This window comes from Manis javanica, chromosome 1 (assembly GCF_040802235.1).
Source record: "Manis javanica isolate MJ-LG chromosome 1, MJ_LKY, whole genome shotgun sequence".
Lineage (NCBI taxonomy): Eukaryota > Metazoa > Chordata > Mammalia > Pholidota > Manidae > Manis > Manis javanica.
Window position 1 is genome coordinate 25,549,324 of NC_133156.1, and position 22,899 is coordinate 25,572,222.

At 39.5% G+C, this 22,899-nt stretch overlaps 1 protein-coding gene, 1 long non-coding RNA gene and 1 pseudogene across 4 annotated transcripts in view; 1 reads left to right on the forward strand and 2 right to left on the reverse strand.

Moving 5' to 3' along the window:
• The window catches only part of LOC140848117 (uncharacterized), a 146,775-nt gene that overhangs the window by 71,441 nt on the left and 52,435 nt on the right, over positions 1 to 22,899 (forward strand). Inside the window, exon 2 of the long non-coding RNA XR_012128663.1 lies at positions 11,664 to 11,774. This is a non-coding gene — a long non-coding RNA (uncharacterized lncRNA). The remainder of the gene's footprint in view (positions 1 to 11,663; positions 11,775 to 22,899) is intronic.
• On the reverse strand, positions 1,273 to 22,145 carry LOC140848111 (transmembrane and coiled-coil domain-containing protein 5A-like). Of its 3 annotated transcripts, XM_073230382.1 has the most exons (12): positions 19,865 to 22,143; positions 15,372 to 15,416; positions 14,234 to 14,383; positions 13,681 to 13,804; positions 13,261 to 13,311; positions 12,491 to 12,562; positions 9,726 to 9,782; positions 9,216 to 9,275; positions 8,737 to 8,801; positions 7,571 to 7,628; positions 5,712 to 5,752; positions 1,273 to 2,346 (listed from the first exon to the last, which is right to left on the reverse strand). In XM_073230382.1, the coding sequence occupies exons 2-12, from the start codon at positions 15,404 to 15,406 to the stop codon at positions 2,148 to 2,150; spliced, it is 912 nt and encodes a 303-aa protein (XP_073086483.1). In that variant the 5' UTR covers positions 15,407 to 15,416; positions 19,865 to 22,143; the 3' UTR covers positions 1,273 to 2,147. The 3 variants fall into 3 exon arrangements, with proteins under 3 accessions (XP_073086483.1, XP_073086484.1, XP_073086485.1); XM_073230383.1 differs by lacking the exon at positions 12,491 to 12,562 and having other exon boundaries at positions 19,865 to 22,145; XM_073230384.1 differs by lacking the exon at positions 7,571 to 7,628 and having other exon boundaries at positions 2,166 to 2,346; positions 19,865 to 22,145.
• LOC140844852 (small nucleolar RNA U13) lies at positions 5,235 to 5,330 on the reverse strand (annotated as a pseudogene).

Consider the following 22,899-nt stretch of genomic DNA (forward strand, 5'->3'; position numbering starts at 1 on the left):
TATGATCCTCTTGATGTATTTTTTAATTCGGTTTGCTAATATTTTGTTGAGTTTTTTTGCATCTACATTCATCAGGGATATTGGTCTGCAGTTTTCTTTTTTGGTGGGGTCTTTGCCTGGTTTTGCTATTCGGGTGATGTTGGCTTGATGGAATGAGTTTGGGAGTATTCCCTCCACTTCTGTTTTTTGGAAAACTTTAAGGACAATGGGTATTATGTCTTCTGTGTATGTCTGATAAAATTCTGAGGTAAATCCATCTGGCCCGGGGGTTTTGTTCTTGGGTAGTTTTTTGATTACCGATTCAATTTTGTTGCTGATAATTGGTCTGTTTAGATTTTCTGTTTCTTTCTGGGTCAGTCTTGGGAGGTTGTATTTTTCTAGGAAGTTGTCCATTTCTCCTAGGTTTTCCAGCTTGTTAGCATATAGATTTTCATGGTGTTCTCTAATATTTCTTTGTATTTCTGTGGGGTCTGTCGTGATTTTTACTTTCTTGTTTCTGATTCTGTTGATGTGTGTTGCCTCTCTTTTTCTCTTAATAAGTCTGGCTAGAGGCTTATCTATTTTGTTTATTTTCTCGAAAAACCAGCTCTTGGTCTCATTGATTTTCTTCTGAATTTTGTGTATTTCTTCTCTGATCTTTTATTATGTCCCTCCGTCTGGTGACCTTAGGCCTCATTTGTTCTTCTTTTTCCAGTTTCGATAATTGTGACATTAGACTACTCATTTGGGATTGTTCTTCCTTCTTAAGTATGCCTGGATTGCTATATACTTTCCTCTTAAGACTGCTTTTGCTGCATCCCACAGAAGTTGGGGGTTTGTCACTTAGCTACAGCAGACAAAACATGGTGATGAATAATGAAATATGCATGAAAGAAATTTTTTTTTAAGTTTTCTTAAGTGACTCTGAAATTACAATGTGTGAAAATACTTTTACTTTCATGATTCTAAGTCTCAAATTCATGAGTGCAGAGGAGTGGATTTCTTGCTCAGCTCTGTCATGTGTCAGGACAATGGTAAATGGGAGCTGGCCATACCTTATCCTCCCCTTGTGCCAAGAACAAAGTCTGGTTTAGGGAAACACCTATTAAGGCTGCACCTACTGGGCAGAAAGTGCCAGATGCCACTGCCACTCAGTGTGGGAATAAGCCACGCATGCAATGCTGTTCCTTGAGATGGTGGGGGGTGTTTCCATTTAGGGTGCCAGGTGAAAACTCCATGACTTGTATTGTCTGATACAAGTCTGATACAATTACTCTAGTAATTGCCAGGAGAAGAGGATTTTGTTTTCTCTGAGGCCTGGGGTTAAGAAAGAATTTACTCATTCTAGGCAATTTACCAGATTAAGAAATTTGCTTAATTTTTTTTCCATTTGGTTACTTCTGTTCGTAATATTTATCTGTGGTACTAGATGCCTATAAGCCTTTCATTAAAGGATGACTTTGGTGACACATGATCAGCTGATTATGGGACAGGGATAGGCATTTGACCTCGGCCAATACAGATTCTTTGGTATTTCCTGCTGTAGCTATTGGAAAAGACTGATTGTACTGAAGTTGCTAATCGGGTAGTATAAGATTTAAGTTATTTTCAGAATATTGCCACTTAAAGGAGCAATGCCCATTCAGAGAAATGGAGAGAGATGAAGCCCTGAGGACACTGGTGAAACTTCTGGATTCATCCATGCCTGCAACCTCAGATTTTTAGTTCCATAAGGCAACATATTTTTTTAAATTTTGCTGTAATTTCTAAGATAGCTTAAGTTAAGGTCACTGGCAGCTATAGAGTTCTAATTATCAGTAAAGAGCCATCTGCATTGCAGAGATCTGGTCTCTTACATTTTTAAGTTTATCTAGGAGTAATGATGGTCTCTAACTTTGCTTAGCATCTATGACATTATTCTGAAAATGGCCTACTTTGTTTACTATTTCATACTATTTAGCTTATCCTATAGCTGCTGAAATCTATTGACAGAGCTGTTTACTGGGCAAGGTCGATCTTGGAAACACAACATGGGAGGAAAGGTAATCAGTAGGCAAACCTCAAGGGAAAAACTGGAGAAAACATCTTCCCTCTACAAGTTCCACCATCTCCTAGTGTACACAGCCAGGTACCACTTGCCTTCTTTTCCCAAGGATGTTTTTTGGAGATTAGTGGGGCAACAAGTCCTCAGTCCAAAGTGTGAGAGATGCAGAGAGGAAGCTTCTTAGCCTCCACAAGGTGCTCCTGTTCAGTATCTTGGGTAGTATGTTGATTAGGAGGTCTGGATTTATAAAGCTTATGTGGAAAAGCAAGTAGCCCAGCAGTGTGATGAAAAATAGGGTGATGAAAAAGAGAACCTGAAAAATCCTGAGAAGAGAAAGCCAAGAAACTTTTAGCCAGATGTTAGAAAACCAGGAACAAAATAGTAAGTCATACCTCAGTGCACACCTGGTTCCTTCTTGATACTCAAATGTCTCCCACTAAATCTTGTCTCCGTTCCCAGCAACCCCTTGTAAATGTGGTCCTTCCCTTGTGCAGGCTTGCTAGTTACTGTCTTCCATCGCTGTGTTTTATTTTCTTTTAGTATTTATCATTATCTGAAATTATCTTGTGACTTAGTCACACCAATTTATACCGCACTAGCAGAGTATGCATTTCTATGGATCTATACCCTCTCCAACACTTACCATCAGATTTTTAAAGTTTCACTAATCAAATGATTGTAAAGTAATATCTCATTATGGTCTTGATCTGTATTTCCCAGATGAACAGTGATGCTGAATATCTGTGCATAGGTTTATTGGTCTGATGTGTTCCTTTTGCCCATTTATCTGCTAGGTTGTTTGATCTTTTCTTACTAAATGGTAAAAGTTCTTTCTGTGTTCTTGATATGAATCCTTTTCCATATGTACTTTTAATAACTTCCCTCTACTTTCTAACTTTCACTTGCTCTAAGTGTTGAAGAGCAAAAGTTAATAATTTTCAATAAAGTCTAGTTTATCAACCTTTCCTTTAATTAGAACTAATCCTTTCATATCATGCTAGAAATCCATGCCCTATACCAAGGCCTGAAAGATACTTCTATCTTTATTGAGGGTTTGTAGCATTTTAAAAATATGTTCACAAATTCTTTGATAGTCCTCTCATTATGAGATTTCCCTTCATTGGGATGTGGACTGGACTTAATGTCTCATTTCTAAAGAATACAGTATTGTGGAGGTGCCAGTGTATGACTTCCTAGACTAGGTGCTAAAGACACAGCAGCTTCTTCCTTACTCTCAAGAGAACACCTTCTGTCATATTGGGAGGATACCCAACCAGCCCTGTGGAGATGTGCATGTGCCAAGGAACTGAGACCTCTTGTCAAAATCCAGCAAAAAAGCTAGTGTGAAAATAGATTCTCTAGCCCCAGCCAAGCCTTCTAATGACTGTAACTTTGGCCAACATCTTGTCTGTAGCCTCATACCAGACCTTGAGCTGGAACTACCAGGCTAAATGACTCAAAGATTCCTGACTCATAGAAACTATGGGATGATAAATGTTTATTATTTGAAACTAGGAAGTTTTGGGGTAATTTGTTGAGTGTTAGTAGATAACTCATGCTGCAATCTAAAGATCCCCTTTGTTTCGTTTTGTGGACATTGAAGTCTTTAACACATTGTGCCTGCTTTTTATATATGCTCAATGTTAGTGATCTGATATCATTTTTTGTCTTATTTGGGTAATGTTTTTCCTACCATATTTTTCAACGATTCTTCCTTTCCCCTAAGACATATAATTAGTGTTACAGATCAAAGGTCTAAATGTGCACTGTTTCTAAGCTCTTTTTTTGTTGTGTTTCATTGTTCAGTTTTCCTAGTCTGGTCCCAATAGCACACTATCATAACTATTACAGCTTCATAGTATTCCCCACCTCTTGCTTTTCTTTAAAATTTCGAGGTTATGTCTGACCCTTTACTCCTCCAAATATAGTATATTTTAGAATCATTTCATTCAATTCCATGAAAAATCTTTTGGGGAGTTTGATTGGAATTTAATTGACTATTTATCAACTGGAGACAACTGATGTATTTCTGATATTAAGGCTTCCTATCCATGATCATGGTATTTCTCTTCTTTCATTCATGATACTTTTAATATTTCTTAATACATTTCTCTAAATTTCCCTATAAATGATGAATTTTTTTTCCCTTGCTGTTTTACTATGATTTGTATGGGCAAACCGCCACTGTTTCCTTCCTACATTAACCTTATCCAGCTGTTCTGGGCTGCCTGCAGCTCCAGGACAAATTCATTACCACCTGCCCTCACTAGTCACAGAGAACCCCTTCCCCACCAGTTCTCTGAAGTCTTTCTCTAGAGTTGATCTTAGAGCCAGGATCCAGGATCCATTCTGGTGAAGTATCTTAGAATTAGAATCAGAGGCCCTTTACAAACCTCCTTCCTCCTTCCTGCAAATCTCCTTGAAGCTGGATACAATATTCATAAGGAGGTTCTGGGTGACATTCCCAGGGAAAATCTTAGGAATAACCAACTTTTTAATCTCTTGAGTTAACAACCAGCATACCAGTGCCCCACAGAGTGGTCGAGTAAAACAAGAGGGAAGGTATTTGTAGTTTCCTGAACTAAACTTGTACATTCTCCTCCAGATCACCAACTCTCATTAAGGCAGACAGTCCTTGGGAGTCCATCTGGGCAATTCCATGCTTGGCACGGGTGTTAAAAGTATAGGTGAAGGCAGTCCTAGGAGTTCTAGGAAGAATTCTACTAGGTGTTCCAGGAACACTGTATGTGGGGATATCAAAATATGTAGTACTTCATTTACCTTGTATGAAGGGACATCCCCCTTAAGCCAATATTCTAGACATTTGGAAATTACCTTTAAACACCAATAATTTTATGTTAATCATTTTGATGGAACTCTTTCTAAATCATATTTTATACCACTTTGAATCTGTTTCTGTGTGCCTTCGTAAACAGATTATATTGAACATAATTTGACCTTTACTTGAAAATACAAGGCTACATGAATACAAATTTTTGCTGTCCCAGTGATTCCTTCAGAACTAATATGCACTCAGTTGTTTGAATGTTGAGTTCTTACTCAGGTTAACAAATATTTTTGAGCAATTATGATGTGCTGGATACTGTTAGGTGCTTTATCTCTTTCACAATCATTTCCTCTTTTATCTGTTATTAGGCAGCAGTATACTTGCATTTAGAAGTTCTCTCCCTATGTATGTATATATTTTTCATGTCGGGGGTAAAGAGCTGACATTGTAACAAGGTTTGAGGGAGGCGTGTCTCATACAATAGTGTGAAAACCCAATCACTATGCTTATGAACCCCATTCCTAATCTACTCTCTACTGGGGATCCAGATACATCAAATTATTTCAGACTGTTAAGGGAAGAGGGAGTAAATATGAGATTTGCCACATCTCTTTTAGGTGATAAGATTCCCGTTTCTGATTACTTACTGGGCTGTTGGGTGCTAATACTGGAAAATGAGATTAGTAATTGCCTTTCGGCAAGAAGTCATAGCATGTAAACTGAGACATGTGGTCACTGATGACACTAGTTTGTTGACTCTGTGTGTGTGTGTGTGTGAGAGAGAGAGAGTGAGAGTGTGTGTGTGTGTGTGTGTGTGTGTATAAAAGGTTCTCCTTGTCGTCTGCAGGATGGCTAGTAGATCTCCCAGTTTTCAAGAAGTCCTCAAAGATATTTACTTGCCTTTTACAGAGCCATATTCCCTTCTTTTGGAGAGACTTGTCCTGGGAGAAGAAGAAAGGCAATTGATAAATAAGCAATTTTTTGAAGCTGTCATCTCTGTCAAGTAATATTCAGTGAGCTATTAGTTATATGTTATGTTTAGATACCATACAAATTTTTTCATAAGCATAAACATGAAAATTTCAAAGCCCATGCATATACATATATATGCATATATGTGTGTGTGCAGTATTTATATATACATATGCATATACATATGTGTGTGTATATATATATACACAGTTACATATTTATATATGATTTTGTATCACCTTCTTATATACTGATAGGAGTAGAGGAAGGCATAGAAACGTAAAGTATGTTGCCCAAGGTTATACAGCTAGTTAGTGGTAGGGCCAGGCGGGACCTCTGCGAATCCACATTGCGGGCTCTCATAACTCTTCACTTAACCTTCAGCTCAGTCAGAAACCCTTAGAGGAATGAACAAGCTATGGAAACCACACAAATACATTCTGAGGTAAGTTTTAGAAGTATAAAAATGTAAAGATGAAAATACATCCTGAATTTCTGTGGCATTTCTTTTACAAAATATTTTCTTTGTTATTTCATTTTCCTTTTAACTTCCTTGGGAGATAAAAAGAGGAATTAAGATTTTAAAATTGTGTTAATAAGGCTCATAGAACTGGAATCATGAGAAACTTTGTTTTACAAATTTGGTTCTATAACTTGAGCCAGATGAGGTGAAGTGCCGTCTAATCAGTGCCCAGGGAGCGTCTCTGTAAAGACGGCTCAAACTCAGGGCACAGGACCATCATGGGACTCTCATAATCTTGATGAAGACACTCTGTTTTTCCTCTGATGTGTAGTCAGATGAATACTTTGATGAACCATTAGGGATAGATGACGGGACATGTCAGAAAGTATGCTGAGCCTCATCCTAGAGAGAGGGAGTCCATTTAATTTCAGGGTCCAGTTAATATTTTTTTGCTGAGTGGAATATGCAAGAGAGGGGCCAGAATAACTTGCTCAGGACAATCGGAGTCATGGTCACTGTGGGCATGTCTGACATATACCCAAACATCTGGATGACCCCAGGAACAATGGTGTATTATTGATGTTTGCTTTTTAGGAAAAGAAGACTTTTTTTTTGGTGAGATTATCAAGATCATATATTTCATGCCAATAAATTTCTGGGGAATGTCAACCTTGCCTCTTAAACCAATATTCATTACAAAAATAAAGTTAAATAAAAGTTTATCTTTTAGCCCTGTGAACTTGCTTCCACAAAATGCCAAACAGGGAAAGAGCCGTGATGCTCTGCACCCAATTCTATGTCCTTCTGACCTTTGCATATGTGCTGGTGACATCACGATGTTAAACATGAATGGATTTGGAGCTGTGTCATAAAGAAGTGATGACTTCTTATGTTAACTCATGGGGAGACTGTGATCAGATAGTGACACATAACCCTGGTGCTGTGTGTTTTGAAAGATTCAGGAACATGTCGGGATCATATGGAAAGAGTTCTGTGATTGCATTAGGAGGGCAGTGTGGTGTATGTGTCATATATTAGCCTCTTCTCTGTAGAGCATAACCGCAGTTAATGTTCCATCTTACTTGCATTCTGAACCTTCTTAGGTCTTAGACTAGTTTCTACGAAGACATGCCTCATATTTACTTGGCTGTAAGAGAGGGAAGACCGTTGTCTTCTTTGTTTCAGGTTGGAATGCTTTGAAATTATATCTAGTACTGTTCTTGGAAAATTCACATGGGAAGCTTTGTGTATGTTTCCTGGCTTATAGTGTTTTGGAAACTCTGACAGGCAGTGTCCCTCAGAGGACACAGGGTGGAAGGCTCACCTTATTATTTTGACTGTTATGTTCTTTTCTTGCCGAGTTCATGCTCAAGACTTTTGATCTAGGGGGAAGTGAACCAAGATAGGCATTGAATAAAATTCACTCAAATATTCATACTACATAATGATTATTTAAAAAGTTTCATATTCTAAAGCTGTGCTGTCCACTATGGAAGCCAGTGGCTGCATGTAGCTATAAACAATAAGTTAATAAAAATAAAAAGAAATCATTTCCTCAGTCACACTAACCATGTTTCAGGTACTCAGTAGGTGGCCCTTGGCTCCTTATTGGATGGCACAAAGTTTTATTGGGCAGCTCTGTTGTAGAAACTTATCTTAGCAGTGAAGCCATACTTAATGTTCAAGAAGGCTCTCGGGAAACTTGAAGGTATCCTTCAGAATTCCAAGTCCTGGTACCCTGTGGCCCTCCCAGGCCACAATGCATACCAAGGCTATTTAGAGGCGGTATGAAGTTTGGTTCTGTTTACCTTGATCCCAAGATCCAAAATATTTAATAAATGTAAGTACTTCTTGAGTAAGTTAAGATTTAACTTCTAAAAAGGGGCCAAGAAATGGGAGTGAGATTTTTTACTTTGTTTTCTCACCAGGTCAGGTATAGACAAACTCAGAAAGGAGGGGCAGGGGCTTTTGTCTTACCATGTCTAACCTTTAATGGTCCTAGTTTAGTAGTTAATATAGTGTACGGTTTGGGTTTGGTAATATGATAGCCTTCGTGTATCTAGAGGTTAGTTTCATGCCTATCTTATATGGCTGAGCCTCTATGTTTTTGGGAAAATGAAGGGTGGTATTAGTTTAAAGGGCTTTTCTGTGAAAGTAAGAATGTACTACTCATCAGAGTGCCTGACTACCAGCCCTTTTAAAATCAGATGTTCCTGCCCTTAATATAAACCTGAATAATTGAAAATGTGATAAAAGCATGAAGGGAGATGTGTTTCTGTGGTTTTTTAAGAAGGATGGAAGGAGGACCTGCATTTTAAAGTTGGTGCGGTTTAGTGGGAGTCAAGCAATCACTAACAGAAGGGAGAGAGATGTGGGGTTCGGGCTCACTCAGTCCCGAGTAGGAACTGATCAGAGGAATGTTTGCTCTGACCCAGGCTGAGATGGAGTTACCGCTAAAACCAAGAAGTTCCTTTTTTTTCCAAAACTCACACTTCTCTCTCAAGGAGCCGCGTCTCTACCTCTTCTTCAATGTTCTTTGAAGTTTCCTGGTACTTCTTCCAAGAGAAATAAAAGAAACCACAGTTACTAATTAGAAGCCTTATACTTTTTCTAATCATAAGAAGCATGTATTATTACGTGGTAACATGAATGCTTGGTCTCCTTTTCCAGCCCCGACACCCACCACCACTCCTGATCACTCGCTGCACTTCCTACCTTCCCAGGCAGGTCCCTGGGTAATTGGTGTCATGAAAGGAAAAGTGCTCGTTATGAATTTAAGAGCACAGAGGTCAGGAGACCAGGGCTGTAACAGAATGATATTGGTGCTGGGTTGTCAGGGACCCAAAGACCCTTTGTCATGCCACTTTGAAGAGTTAATATTGTTCTAGAAAGTGTTCTTTGAAAAGCCTGGTTTCATATTATCCTGTACCTTACAAACCCTTCTCTGTCCCATTACCAAGAAACTGTACCTTAATGCAGAAGACCTGATCTTTGCAGAGCTGGGCCACCAAAGCATAGTCTTCCATTACCTGGCAAACCAAAATTCAGTCTTAAATTTCTTTCAGGAAATTTCTCTAAGAACCAGAGTATACTTGTTTCCTCCTAAATCCCAGACCCTAAATGTAGTTTTCTAATTGTCCTAAATATGTTTTTGCTGTATGTATGAACTCATTTATTTTCTGATGCTAGATAAGCTTTATTTTGCAGGGAAGTTTATTTTGGGACAGTTGAGAGAATAGATACTAATTTGTTGAAGATACAGGTATGGAACATATCCTATAAAAATTATTGAAGAGAAGGAAACCTTGGAGACTGCATTTACCTTCCTTTCCTTCATCCCCTCCTCAACCCGATAATGGTTCTGCATCTGGAACCTTATTATATGTAAGTCAATCATTTGCAGAATGTATTGTGTCCTCTAACTGAACATCAACTTTTCCTTCCTCTGGGGGAAGAAATACTGAAATTACTACCATCACCTTAGCCAGTTCCTTCTCTTGGTCAGCACAGGAAGCTTCCAGCTCTTGTAACTTAACCTATAGACAGGGAAGGAGATGGGTAACTCAAGGTGCAAGCAGGCTTCCATTCTGAAATGCTGTCTCAAAGGTCATCTTACAGGTGGCTGAAGAGCATCAGGTATGATATCAGATGTCTTTTTAATGGAGGAGAGTCAAACCATGCAGCATCCTTAAGGTGAACCTACCTTTCTACACTCCCAAGGCCTTAGCATTCATCAGGGCTCCACTCATGCTTAAACTACAATTCTTAGCTTCCTTCCTTGTTAGCCATTCCTCTTAGGAAAAACATCAATCTTGAAAAACCTCAGTCTTCCTTTTCCTTTTATATACTTACCGCTCACTCCTTCCTTCTTTTCCTCCCTTGTTTGATGGAAGCCTATTCTATATTGGTCACTGTGTTGGAGTGATGGGCAGAGGGCCATGAGAGCAGAAAGTCTACAGTGGTGAACAGGATTGACAGGCAGAGTCTCTGCCTCACAGAGCTGCATTATAGTTGGGGACGTTAACACATAAGTCAACATGACAATGATAAATGCTATGAAAGAAATACAGAGAAATGTAGTGCTAGCGGTGGCATGAGAGCGATCATGGGTGAAGTCCTGTCTGATGGGATGATGCTGGGTTGAAATCCAAATGGTAAATAGTAGCCAAATGGAGATCTGGAAGAAATATGGCCCATGCAGTGTTGCAGCAAGAGCCAAGAGTGTGAAAGAGCACATATAATAGTGTATGTGGAAGTTATGTGGCTGGAGCGTGGGGAAACACCTGGGAAGGAGGAGATGAGGTGGGGAAAGGTTGACATGGATGAGATTATGTGGAAGGCCTTGTAGCTTCTAGAGTTTGGTTCTTTATTTTAATTGCAGTGAGAATCCAGGTGTGAACTGGAAGTAGTAAGGACATAATTTGATTTGTGTTTTTAAAGAATAAGTCTTTTCTATGTGTGAAAAGTAGATTACGGGTAAGAGCAGAAGCAGGAAGACTAAGAGGCTAATTTGGCATCCAGGCAAGGGCTTATGGTGTCTTGCAGAGGGTAATAGTAGCAGAGGAATAGATGTGCTCGGGGCATATTCCCTAGTTAAAGCAGACAAGCCTAAGTTTTTCCTTCCTTCCACTTTTAGCTCTACTGTTCCCACTTTGATCTAGGTACCATTGTTTCACATCTGAAGACTTCTAACAGTTCCTTTCCTCTTCAGTCAATTATATCCAGGGCCAGAGAGCCAAATGTGCTAAGGGCTGTATTTTCAGGACGGTGGTCTGAGACACAAAGAGGCGCAGCAGGCATACTATTAAACTGATGAGCTGATTTCCAAGATGTAAGAACAACAGAAGGAAGAGATGCTATGGATTTTATAGAATTAGAGAAATCACTTGAGAAATCTACAACACATGTAGGCAAATGGGTGTAATTTAAAGGGTCAGTGATGCTTTAGAGTTCTTTGGAGGTGGGCTAATAGCTTCCAGGAAAATAATGGCCATTGTTCTGACAATGCCTGGAACTACCTAAAGTCTTTCGGCTCAGCTGAGGTGACACAGAATCACCAGACTTAAAGCCTCACCATGGTCTCTGGAGGGCTACTGTCAAGAAAACTTGTTTTGAGCAGAAGGAAGCAAATGCAGTTATTTGGCAAGGCTAGTCAAGGGCCTTCTAAGCCTTTCTAGCCTGAGCCTCAAGTTTATCCTGAAGCACATGCAGGCTCCACATTTCTTCCTTTCCAGATACATTTCCTGGACAGGCGTGGCCAAAGGAAGCTGTTTTAGTGGCTTTGGACTTCCTGTTTTTTTTGTTTGTTTGTTTGTTTGTTTGTTTTTTTTTGTGTGTGTGTGGCTATCAGTACTAATTTGGCTGACACGAAATAGGGAAGTAATTCTCTATTTTTCGCTTTCTATTTCTATTTTCAGTGTGTCCATCTCTGCAGGGGCCCCAGAGACATAGTATGGGCGAAAGTGTGAGCTTCAGACGCTAAAGAGAAATAAGGCAAGGGAAAGATGGAATTCTAAAGAAAGTATCAAGTAAGTATTGTACCTGCTTTCTGAATAAAAAAATAAGTCCACCAGATGCATCTTTGATCTCATGGATTGTGCTCGTGCCCAGGTTTTTATCTTTGGAACACAATTAGAGAAATGCTAAGCAATGTATGCTACACTCAGCACATAGAGGTCACTAAATATTTGAGTGGTAAATTGAATGAACCTTTTCTGGATGGGGGTCAGTGATAGAGTGTGTAAATTACCTAGCACACAGTAGATTGACAAATCCTAGGTCTGCTCTATGAATCCATACATTTGCCTCAGCTAGACTTTTAAATAATCATGTTAAATAGGTGACGTTTCAAAGTTTTACTCCTCAAAAAAAGGAAAGAGTATTTTAAAAATACACCATTTCATTCAGTTTTCAAACTGAGGCTGAAAGGGGCTGATTAAATTACCCAACTTCATATACCTCACTAAGTGCTGGGACCAGGATATAAACCAGGGACTTAAGTGTTATATATGCATTGTGCAGTTGTGTTCTGCTCTTCCTGAAGGGAGAGAAACAAAATGTATCGCTTCAGAGTGAAATTCTGTGCCAAGGGCAGAAAAGAATTCAGTACTCAGTAGCCTAGGCTTAAGTCTGACATGGGCTAAAACTACAAAGAATTTATCCCAGTTTTGATAGTTGTTTCCACGTAAAAGCTTGCTTCCTGCTCATGTAACCCAAACCCTCTCAAGATTGATTTTTCATTTACCTTTGACTGTTCCAGTGCTCCCTGTAGATGGCCTTGCTCACACTTGGTTGCCTTTTGCAATTTCCTTGTAAGCTATGATTTTAAATAAACACGTATTTCAAAAAAAATACATCAAATAAAAAATTCTGGAAGTCAAAAACACTGGTGTGTATGTAGAACCAATAACATGGCCTTGATAAAGCTGCCAGGAGATGGTCCCTTAGTGGATACTTGGTGCCCTTGGAAGCATCTTTATTCTACCTCTGTCTTCTTCTCACTAGTCTTGGCCACCAGAGCTAGAGTCTGCCCAAGCAGGAGTACTTCCCTGAACCCTATGCCATTCCGGGCTACAGAGGGCTGCAGGCAGGGGTCAGAAAGTAGGGCAATCATAGGAAATACACTGTACTTTGAGCAAGAGTTGAGGTGGAGTGAATGTCTGGATAAGGAAAGGGAAGCCCTTGGGATTTAAGTATTTGAAAACTCTGTTGAAAATAAAATTAACCTTTCACCTTCCGACAAAGTGTCAGTGGATTCCATTTTCTTGTGATAGAATGAAAAACCCACGGGATCACCAAATGGCCCACCCACTCCCTTCAACTCATGCTTGCAAGGGAATTTCATGACATTCAGGTACGAGGCTCAGCCTCGTGAGAGGGGGGCAGGGGTAGAACCCACCCCCTGCACAGACTTTTCTGACATGTGGGATCCTCTGTGATCATTTTCCCTCCCTTGTCCCTTTGACAACTGGAGCCGCTGCGGGCAACCTGGGGAAAACTAGAGCCCCATCCCACCTTTTTCTGAAGTTCTGTTGTATCATGGACCAGAGTCTCATTTTTCCTTTCCTGTTGAAAGAAGCAGTGCATAGGTGTGGAGCTCCCTGCTACCACCCATCTTTATTCAGCTGATTGTTCTTCCTTTCACCGAGTGCTATTTGCCTGCAGTAACTACCTCACTGCATATTGTCAGGTAAAGGACCTGTGGTTTGATTTCCACATACGTATCTACACCAGCTCACCAGGATAGACATGCCCACATGCAGGGATTCCCAATATGAAATATTACCAATATGAAAATTACTCAACACATATTTTACCATGTCTTTTGACTATTCTTTGCATGTAAAAAAGAGGAGACTAGCTTATCTGATGGCTGATGAGAGACAAGCTGAGGAATAACGCCCATCAGATGGCTCTTCCCAGCTTTTTGCTTACAAGTCTGGCTATTTCTTCTTCCAGGTCTTGCAGCGTTCTTTCCCTTTCCATGGTGGTACTATTCTGCTGCTCCCACTCATCATCATCTGTCAGGTCTTGGGGCTGAGTGATCTCACTTTCCAGCCTGAATGACACAAGCACATAGTGTGAGGAACAGACCGCTTCAGAACTGAAAAAAACACATCTGTCAGTTTTAAGGATACTTCAGTGTCAGTAAATACGGCTCTCAAGATGGAAACCCATCTTTCCTGTGTCCTTACCGTCATAATCACTTCAAAGGCAGGAAAAAAAATCACCTCAAAGTTTGACCTGATTCCCAAGTCAAACACCCTAGTGTTCTTTCAGCTCAGGTGAATATCATCCAATCTTTTAAGAATCTCTTTGAAACTTGCTATAATTCACGGTTTGAACCACAGGAAATGCCAAAGAATGAGGAAGAAACTGCTACATAAGATATAGGTCTCTGGAGCAGGTAGGAAAATTGACGTTTGTCTTTTCTCCTCTATCCCATCCCTTGGATTGGGAACTTCCCTCAAGAAACCCCAGCACTCACCTCTGTATTTCATCTTCTTTCTGGTGGATTTTGAGAAGAAGTTCCTGATTTGCTTCATCTATTCTTTGGAGATCTCGTTCAAGGTCTCTGTTCAAACTATCAATGTTCCTCTTTGTCTGAGTTAGTCTTAAGATCTCCACCTCCTCTGACCTATAGATTCAGTCCACGAAAGGAACAAGGGCCAGTTATCTCAGGGTCAGGGATCTTTGGGCCAGAAGGGGTATCTAGGAGACATGTAATTCAACAACCTGGCTTTTTCTGGGAGCACACCTTTCCTTTTTCATAGGAAATTGTATTTCTTAATCATGTCCTACTATTTGTTTCAGTAATTCTCAACTCAGGCAGCCAGAGAGGATTTTCCCAGGCTTTCTTGATCAAAGTGCTCAATATAATAGTACACCTCCTCCCTGCTTCTGGAAGAAGTTTGCTTCCTTAATAGCCTCTTGTATTGGAGAGAATGGTTTCTCAGCAAATGGTGCACAAAATCTGCTCATGAAATACACTTCCACTGAGTATTTTCATCCAGGCACCTGGTACATCACTTAGAGTTGGTTCCTGCCTTAAGCCGCAAGAGCTCTCCACCAGCAGATGGGGCTTCTGTTTTTCCCTCCCTCCTCGCATCTAAGAGCTTCTCCATTGCCTGCTACAAAGCTTGAGAATGTACCATGGGAGTTACTGCACCGAGTACACACACACATGATCCAGGCATTCACTTTCAAGAATACAAACATCTTTTTTGAAGTGAATTTGAATGTAATAATGGTAACATCTCAGTGCTTTAGAAATGGTATCTGGCAAATGGGAAGGTCTCAATACCTTTTTCTTTTTGTTGTGTGTCAATTGATTTCTCTTTGAAATGCTTAACTAGGAATAAAGTGTGTGGGAACGGTCTTTTGTTTTGAGTAGGAATGAGGGATGAACTTGCAAAGTAAGTCCTTCCTTGGAAGGGCTGAATGGATGCAGGACTTACAATAGTTGTCACTTCAGGAGGACATGGAGTGCTTGGGGAGGTGTCAGCAGGGGGTTGGATAGACAGGAGTGTAGGATGGAGGAGGGGGAAGATGAGGGATATCATGAAGAGCAGACCTGCTTCACGCCTTGGTCCTTGGATGTGGCTCTGCATAATCATAATACTTACTCATGATCTAGCTGATCCTCCTCGGGTTCTTCCATTGTAGATTCCCTAAAATACAAGCAGAAATGTATTGGATGAGGTGGGGAAATGTGTCCATTTATGAAACACAGAGTAACTATCCAAGAGTCCCAAGGGATAGGGACAAAGTCAAGTCAACCGGTTTCCTCCCTCCAACCCCCCAGGTTCTGGCCATGACAAAACCCAGCCCTTTGATTCTTCTGTCCCTGATCTGACTGTATGTCAGGTAAGGATACAGTGAGGATACAGGGATAATGCTGGAAAATTCAGTGTGTGTCCTTCTAGTGGGTACATGCGGAGATGGTTCTCTAGAACAAGAACCCTTTCAAACTTTGCTCCAGGTAATTAGAATCGATAAAGATCATCCATTCCTCTGAAGTCCCTTTTTGCTCCGTGCCCAGCTGCTTTCCTTAAGGCCCCATGGGCATGAATGTAGGTGCATAACTGCCCTGAAAAGTAATCTTTCTGACCTCTAGCTGGGACTCTGTAAGGATCTTCAGATATTTAGATATTTATTATTAAACAGGGCTCAGCTCAGAAAAACCCAGGCAGAAGTAGATAATTTGGTTCATTCTGTACCTTAGTTTCCTCTTTTTCTCCAATTCTTCAATAAACTCTGTCCCCCTCCTGATATGGCTTCCTGATTCTACCTTAGTCGCTCAGCTTCTGAAGTCCAATCTTTCCCCACTGGAACCAACCAGTAGAGTGTCAGAACCTTCCAAAGGGTCAGGACTCTGCTATTGACATAGGATGGGTGGGGCAGCATGTCACAGTGGGGTGGGTGACAATGATTATTCACGCAGAGTTCCAAGTCTAGATGGGTGCATGTGTTTTATGGCTGAGTCTTCCGTTTGGTGGTAGTCAGTAGAATGGTTGTGATTCCTGGGTAGAATGAAGGGGTGGTCCCTGTGTTTTGTTTTTCTCGCAGATTAAGCTTCCTTTCTGCCCGAGTGTGGCTATGGGAACCTGGGTCCTAAGGCAGCAGTCTGACCCCATAAGTGCTCATTCATCTGACACACGCTGAAACATCAGAAGAGCACTTATGGGTGCCAGGCACTGTTCTAAGCATGAGGGAGACAGAGTGAACAGAACAGCGCAAACACCTGCCGTCATGGAGTTTACATTATAGGGTGTGTATGTGAGGGCGGGAGGGGTAACACAACGCAATAAATGAGTACATTTATTTTATTTTGTATGATAAAAAAGGAGAATGCTCTGAAGAAACATAGGTGAGGAGGGTGAGAGAAAATTCAGTGAGTACTGCTTAAGTGGGAGGGAATTGAAGTTTTAAATAGGGTGGTGCAGGGAAAGCACTGAGCATTGCCAGACCCAGAAGTGTGGTGTGGATGTGTTAAGAGGCCTGATCAATGGGAAGGAAACCTTAGGTTGTGCTGAGGTGAACACAGAATCCTCAGGCCTCACGAACAAGGGTAATAGCAAACAAGGCCCATGGCCCACAGAAGCATGAGCCAGTACGCAGCCGAAGGGCCAACAGACCCAGGGCACCGGCAGGAGGCGTGAGGACGCAAAGCTCCTCATTTGCTGCTTTGAGGACACGTAGCTTTTCCTGCAGCTTCCAGTATTCTGGGAAAAAAGAGAACTCTGGAGAGGGAGAATCTGTCCAAAATACTGAGAAAATACCCATAAGAGATTTTTAACTGGGAAAAGTTTGTGATATCTCGAGTTGGCCCCAGAAAAATAAACAATAGATGCTCTTTTCCCCGTCTTGCAGTGAGGAACTGAGGCTCAGTGAGGCTCAGGTAACTTACCCAGACGGCTCAGTGAAGAGTCACTCTGGTCTGTCTTGCTTTAGAGCCAATGTTCCTCCTACTGTTTCTTACGGTCTCTAATGTGAGGACACTGGGGCCTGGGGATTCTATGATAATTAATTGCTGGAGTTTCATTTCAGAAGCTTTGAGGATTCAATAAAGAACATTTTAAATATCCAAGCAGAGCGTGACAGGAGTCCTAAAATGATAGGGTGTGCGATCAATAAAAGCAGATGGTTAAACCACCATTATTGTTTTGACATTTGAATATCTCTTTAGTCATTTCTAAGTTGAATCACATTGATGAATCAGCTAAAGGTCATGCAAGTAGCTGTTACAGAGAGGAGACCCAGAGAAGAAGCGTGGGAGAGGCTCCCTCTGCTCTCCAAGCCTGGCTGGTACTCCATCGGCATGTGAAGCCGCTTGGCCAGCCTCATCTGGATCATCCAGACCTGTTTGTCATCCCCACAAAGATCTTTGAGAACAAAAAGTAGGAAGATGTAGCTGGAAAATTAATCTTGAAGTGAAGTTAGAGGGTTTCTGACTGCCAGAGCCTGCCTTGGGAAGGGTTATCTCATCCTGCAGAGTGACCCCTGCAGGGTTCTGTGTGTGTCCAGAGGTTCGGACCGGGATTGCACTCTAGACATTGGAAAACGACAGAATTTGGGTCATGGTGTGCCACTCAGCTATTGTCTCTTAAGGTCATGGATTACAAAGTGAACCTTTTTACTCTGTGTGGAGATGTTTTTGTGTGATTAAAAAGCCAGTGTTCACAGATCTTGGTCTGATAAAGTGCTGAAGAGTGTCCCCTTAAAGATGGTTATTAATTCATAAATGCTTACTTTTAACAACAGGTGGATTTGTGTATATGAAGAAAGCATTAACACCACCTGCCTAATACCAAAACCTTTGCCTTTGAACTTGATAAGCATCCCACAGGCCTCCAGGAACTCTGCTGTGCCACAGTAGAGGTTAGTTCTCTGAGCAACATTACTGGCAGAGGCTGACTTCTCAGCAGCATTTTATTTTCTGTGTTTTCCCCATGTGATGTTCAATTCTATATATAACTGCAGTGCCAAAATCTCTGTCTAAAGAATCAACACTTACCCCTGAAAATATGTAATAACCCTTTCATCCCACAACTCACCTCTGATGAAAACCTATTCAAAGAGCTTGAAACACAATGTCTCAAATTTCAATACCAATCACCTGGAGGTGTTAATAAAACTGACATGAAATTCGGATGGAATTGGTCAGGGGGGCAGCCTGAGGTTCTGCATTTCCAGCACACTCTGAGGATCTGGCAGTGCTAATGATCTTCAGACCACACACGGAATAGCAAGAGCTTAGACCATTCTGTTTTTCTTTTGAATATTTTGAAGATTATTTGGTCCTTGGAAAAAGTTGCCCCTTGAAACTGTCTCAGTGTTACCAACAAGCTGCTCTGGACACCTCTGAAGAAATATTCTAACAGAGGGGGCAACAGTTAGAGAAAGTGAGATCATGGCAGGACTGTCCTCATTGGCCAACTGTTTCAGCCTCGGCACAAGCATGAACTCAGTTCTGACCTAAAGGCTTACTCTCAAAATGACACATAAAGATGGATTTTACCAAGACTGCTTGACCAAAATCTGTTTGTTCCTGATATCACCAGGTTCATTTTATTCAGTCTCAAATTAGTTATTTTCTTTGGGGTAATTTGAATTATTGTATGGGGCAAGAATATTTGCATGTCAAAGCACATAAAGAGAAGCAGCCCAATTGTATACTTAAATATTGTACTTGATTGAACAGAAGTAATACTTGTTCAGGGTTTTCATTTTCTGCTTAGATAATTCATTCATTTTAATGTCCAAAAAAACTATTGTGGAAAATGCAATTTGTCAAAGGCATGTTTAACTGTCCAGGACAGATTGGGGACAGGGTATTGAACTAGGCAGCTTTTTAAAAATGTTTTAGCAATGTGTAATATGTATTGCTTTTTATGTAAAAAGCATAGCTATATATTATGTGTCTTACGTAGAAAAATGCCTTACCTGGAAAAAATAATAAGCACGTGGTTCTATGTAAACTATACCAATTCTTAGATTTATCCCTTATGTTCATTTTTTGAAAACTGCCTGCCTAGATGAAATCTTTAACACTACATTTTAGTCCACATCTTCCCTAGTTATTAGTATTCCTGTCTAGCGAGGTTGTCTGTTGTTAAGTAGATATCTCTTCCAAAACATATTTGCCGAAATCTCCTTGACTGAAAGAGATTAAGACCTTAAGAACCATTTATCATTTAATTCTCCTACTTCAAGACTTTTGCTCACAACCCACTACTCAACACCCTGTATCAAATAAAATGAAGGTCTCAGCTTTGGGGACCAGTCTATTCCACAGCAGAGGCACAAAGTAAGGAGCCCTGTATCAGTAAGTTAGTGTTACCTATTTTTCTCTGGCTGTATGGACCTGTTCAGTTAACTATAAATTCAATTTCGTTATGAGTATAGAACTATTCATGTTATCTATTTCTTCTTCAGGGAGTTTTGTAGTTTAGGTGTAAGGAGGAATTATTCCATTCCATCCAAGTCATCGAATGTATATGCCTAGAGTTCATTGTTGGGTCTGTAATCATGTCTTTTTTATTCCTGATGTTGTAATTTGTTTCTCCTTTCTTATTTTCTTGGTCAATTTGTATAGAGGTTTATCAATTTTATTGACCTTTTCAAAGAGCCAATTTCTTGCTTTATTGACTTCTGTGTTGTTTTTCTGTTTTCAGTTTTATGGATTTCTGCTCTTCTTTATTTACTTCCTTCGGATTACTTTGGCTTCTTTTGCTCTTCTTTCTTCTAGTTTCCTAAGGTAGAATCATAGTATTAATGTGAAGCCTCGCTTCTTTCTAATAGATGCATTTAATGACATATTTCCTTCTAAACATTGCTTTAGCTTTATCCCACCAATTTTGATACATTGTATTTTCATTTTCACTCAGTTCAAAATGTTTTCTAATTCTGTTTGAAACTTGCTCTTTAGCCTTTGGATTATTTAGCAGTTTTTAATCTAATTCCTAAAGAATATTTTTCTGTTACTGATTTCTAATTCAATTCCATTATGGTCAGAGGATATACTTTACATGATTTCAATACTTTTAAATGGGTAAGGTTCTTTTATGACCAGTATATGGTCTGTCTTTGTAAATGATCTACGTGCCCTCAGAAGGAATATGTGTTCTTCTGTTCTTTGATGGATGGAGAGGTACATTGTTCAGGATTACTATGGTCTTATTGATTTTTTTTGTCTACTCATTTTATTATTGAAAGAGGAAATTGAAAGCCTCCAACTATAATTGTGGATTGATTTCTCCTTGCAGTTCTCCAGTTATATTGTAATACCACTTTTATTTTTTGTTCCTGTGTGTGCATACATTAAACATTGTATGTCTTCGTGCATTGGCCCTCATATCATTACATAATGAGCCTCTTTGTCCTTGGTAATTTTCCTTGTTCTAAAGTCTACTTGGTCTAATATTAATAGAGACAGTCAGCTTTCTTTGACAAGTGTTCACATGGTGTGTATTTTTCCTTCCTTTTTACTTTTAACCTATCTATATCAGGATATTTGAAGTGGGTTTCTAGACAGCATATAGTTAGGTCTTATTTTTTTGTCCAATTTAATGATCACTGACTTTTACTTGGTGTGCTTAGAACATTTATATTTAATATAATTATTGATGAGGTGGTATTTTCCTCAGTCATTATTTTATTTGTTTTCTTTTTGTCCCCTCCATTTTTTATTTTCCACTTTTGTGTATTCTTTTGAAATATTTAAAAATATATTCATATTCTATTTTAATGTCTCTTGTTTGCTTTTGGTTTTTGTGTAGTATTTGATGGTTGTTCTAGGCATTACCAAATACGTATGTCATGTTTTAATCTATTAAAATTACTATTGTACCTCTTCAAGGGAAATGTAGAAACTTCATCTTGCCCCTTTTATGTTGTATTAGTAGTTGTCATATATATTACACATCTGCATACATTAAAAACTACCAATTTTATAATTTTGGCTCTCCATCATTATATTTCAAAGAACTTTAGAGGAGAAAATAATCTGTCATATTTACCTATTTACCATTTATGTTGCTCTTCCTTCATGACTGAATTCTCAATTCCCTGTGATATATTTTCCTTACTTCCTACAGTACTTCCTTGAACATTTCTTTTATAAAGGCCTGCTTCTGACTAATTCTCTTAGTTTTCATTCATCTGAGACTGTTGTTATTATTTTTTCATTCATCAAAGGTATTCTTACTGAGTAACTCTGGGTTGACATTTTCTTTTCTTATACTGCTTTTAAAATGTTGTGCACTGCCTTCTGGCCTCATGAGAAGTCCACAGTCATTCAAATGTTATATGTCATTTTTTTTCCTCTGGTAGCTTTCAAGATTAAAAAAAATATATTTGTCTTCAGTAGTTTGATTAAGATACATCTCAGCATGGTTTTCTCTGAGTTTATCCAGTCAGGGGTTCTCTGAGCTTCCTGAGTCTGTAAATTTGTCTTTTACCAAATTTGGGCAGTTTTCAGCCATTATTTCTTCAAATATTTATTCTGCACCAATCATAGTCTCCTGTCCTAGGTCTCAAATGGCATTAATGTTTTCCCTTTTTGTTCTGTTCTACAGGTCTCTGAGACTCTTTTGATATTTTTTTCTCTGTTGTTCAAATTGGATAATTTGCGTTACTTTGCTCAAGTTCATAGATTCCTTCCTTTGTCATTGTTACTTTATTTTTCATTGTAAAATGTCCATCTTGTTAATTTTTACAGCTTCTCTTTATTTTCTGAGAACTACTGTCTTTCCATTTGTTTCAAGCACATTCAGTCCTACACTGCATGGAACATAGTTATTATAGCTGCTATAACTTTTGTTGGATTTAGATTACCGATATTCAGAATAAGGGAGAAAGCTGTTGAGTATCTTTTTCCTTATGAGTTGTTCAGATTTTCCCTGTTGTTTGTATATTAGGTAAGTTTAAATTACATCGTAGACATTTTGAATATACTGTCAGGAGTTTCTGGGTCTGGTTAAAATCCTATGGGAAGTAGGATTTACACAGTTCCAGTCAAGTTGGAGTAACGGAGACCAGTTTCACCATCCCTTTGAAACAACCAAATAAAGGGACAAGTTATATGCAGCAATGGTTTTCAAGACTGATATCAAGCCATGAAGGACAGCAATCCATGGAGAGATCAGACACAAAAGAGGCAAGCCTTGTAATTGCCCTTTTCAATTCCTTGAGAGAGTTACCAGACCATGATGCAGGAAAGAGGAACCACAGTTGAGAGTCTGGAGATGATGCAGGTCGGATCAGGGCTGGTAAAGGGACCTGACGACCCAGTGCTTTAGGAGTTCAAAGAAAGGACCCTGGCCTTTTGTGAGCACTGGTTTATCTATCTATGAAATCTCACCTAATGCTAATGGATGAGTTACTGGAAATCAGATAATGTATTTATTGGATAATGATAGGGAATATTTGAAAATCATTAGAATTCTTTTTCCTAATATTAGACAAAGTCCATTTTTAATGAAGAAAATGACAGCACTACAAATATTAGTTGCTTAAAATGCTCTTTAAAGGGGGACGTTACTCAGTTTTCTTCCACCAAACAGCCCGCTTCCTAGGAATCAAAAGAGATGGTCTCTGTATGAAGAAAAGGGAAAATCCAGAAAAGCTCAGTGGAAAATCAGAGAATCACGA